This window comes from Oryzias melastigma, unplaced genomic scaffold (genome assembly GCF_002922805.2).
Source record: "Oryzias melastigma strain HK-1 unplaced genomic scaffold, ASM292280v2 sc00160, whole genome shotgun sequence".
Taxonomy (NCBI): Eukaryota; Metazoa; Chordata; class Actinopteri; order Beloniformes; family Adrianichthyidae; genus Oryzias; species Oryzias melastigma.
The window spans coordinates 124179-125955 of NW_023416878.1; the positions used below are offsets into that span (position 1 = coordinate 124179).

Here is a 1777-nt window from a genome sequence, read left to right on the forward strand (position 1 = left end):
GGTACACACGTGTCCGAACCGTGTCCCGAACCGTGGCTTCTGATCCGTACGGACCACGGATAATCCGTGATCCGCAACACCCCTACAGACTGGTATCTGGAACATGATAACGATTTCACTGGACTCTATTGACCTCCACAGTCACCAGATCTCAATCCAAAAGAGCACCTTTGGGATGTGGTAGAACGGTAGATCGGCATCATGGATGCGACAAATCTGCAGCAACTGTATGATGTTATCATGTCATCTCAGAGGAATGTTTCCAGTACCTTGTTGCATCTATGCCACCAAGGATTAAGGCAGTTCTGCAGGCTAAATGGGGTCCAACCCGGTTATAACAAAGTGTATATAATAAAGTGGCCAGGGAGTGTCTGTCCCTTCCTTCAGCTATAGTCGTAAGCTCTTGGATCATGACTAAAAGTATAGGATTTTGGATACTAGTGACCAAAATGAGTTTTCACATCAAGATGGCTGGGCTTTCTCCTAGATATAGAATGAAGAGCTCACAGTAGAGCTGCTGCTCCTCTACATCAAGGGAAGTCAGTCAAAGTGGCTTTTGAATTGTTTTTTGATACTTTTTTAATAAAGTATTATGAACATCTCCAAGCGGGAGGAGGTCACCCAGGGGTAAGATCCAGGACGGATTGGAGGGACTATGTCTGCAGAGGAAAATCTTGATGGTCCCTTGGTAGAACTGGAATAACATTTGAGGGACAGAAAGGGGCAAGCATCTCTGCTTAGATAACACACTCATGCACTGCCCCCCCCCACACACACACGCACACCCCACCCCATCCCCCCACACACAGCACAATGAACAGTAAATGTGAATAGAAAGATTGATAAAGCAGAGATTCCATAACAGGCAAGCAAACACCAACCCCTTTGACTCCCTTAAGGTCCCCCTTCAGAAGGCTTTCCAGAGGGAAGAAGATGATGTTGTTCATGTTCTGCACCTGCACAGAGAAAGTCTTGTTAAGATGACATCCTGCTGAATCTCAGAACTGTATGGAGTCATTTCAGAGTGCTGTTAGATTCTCACCAGGTTCTTGAAGAGCGCTGTTAGCTCTTTGGTCAAAAGGTAAAACTTAACAAAGGCTGAGCCTATCTCACAATCATCATCTTTGGAGAGAAAGCGCTGGCCAAACTTCTCTAGGGACTGGAAGTAATGCTCCTGGCTTTCAGCGTGAGCTGCAACACAGACAGAGGTACAGTTGGGACAGTGCCTGCTGTGGCTCCTTCCTTGAACATTTTGGGGGAAAAAAACTTGACATGATGTCTTGTTACACATGCTTTATAAACCTGTATACACACAGGTTAATACGGGCAGGCACCCACACACGTGTATATATATAATTTGAAAATGTCTTCAGCAACATATCCCCTTCCTCATATAAACAAGCAATAGGGTGAAGGGGAGGGTGGTTGTATTGTAGTGCGCTGCGGGGGGTGGACTACCAGCCAGTGGCCCTCCTCCTGTGGCCACTGCATGGATTCGCCCCTCCCCTTGGTTTTATTTGCACCTTAGACATTTAGGACCCTTGGTGGGGGGCTGCTTGGACATCACTGCCAGCAAACAGTCAATGTCCTCTCAGTGCCCCTCCCGCCAATTTTAACCGCACCATAGAGATGTAAGGCCGCTGGTGGGAGGGTGACGGGGCATCTCTGTGAGATTTTAACTGCACCCTTTAGTACAGTGGTCCCCAACCACCGGGCCGCGGACCGGTACCGGGCCGCAGACCCATTGCCACCGGGCCGCGGAAGAATTTAGGGACTT

At 48.2% G+C, this 1777-nt stretch overlaps 1 protein-coding gene across 1 annotated transcript in view; it reads right to left on the reverse strand.

Annotated features, from left to right (window-relative positions):
• asap2b (ArfGAP with SH3 domain, ankyrin repeat and PH domain 2b) overlaps positions 1-1777 on the reverse strand; it is a gene marked incomplete in the record, with an annotated part of 115929 nt that overhangs the window by 76483 nt on the left and 37669 nt on the right. The window contains 2 exon segments of the mRNA XM_024260961.2: positions 882-956; positions 1043-1191. Coding sequence (XP_024116729.1) covers positions 882-956; positions 1043-1191 — 224 coding nt within the window.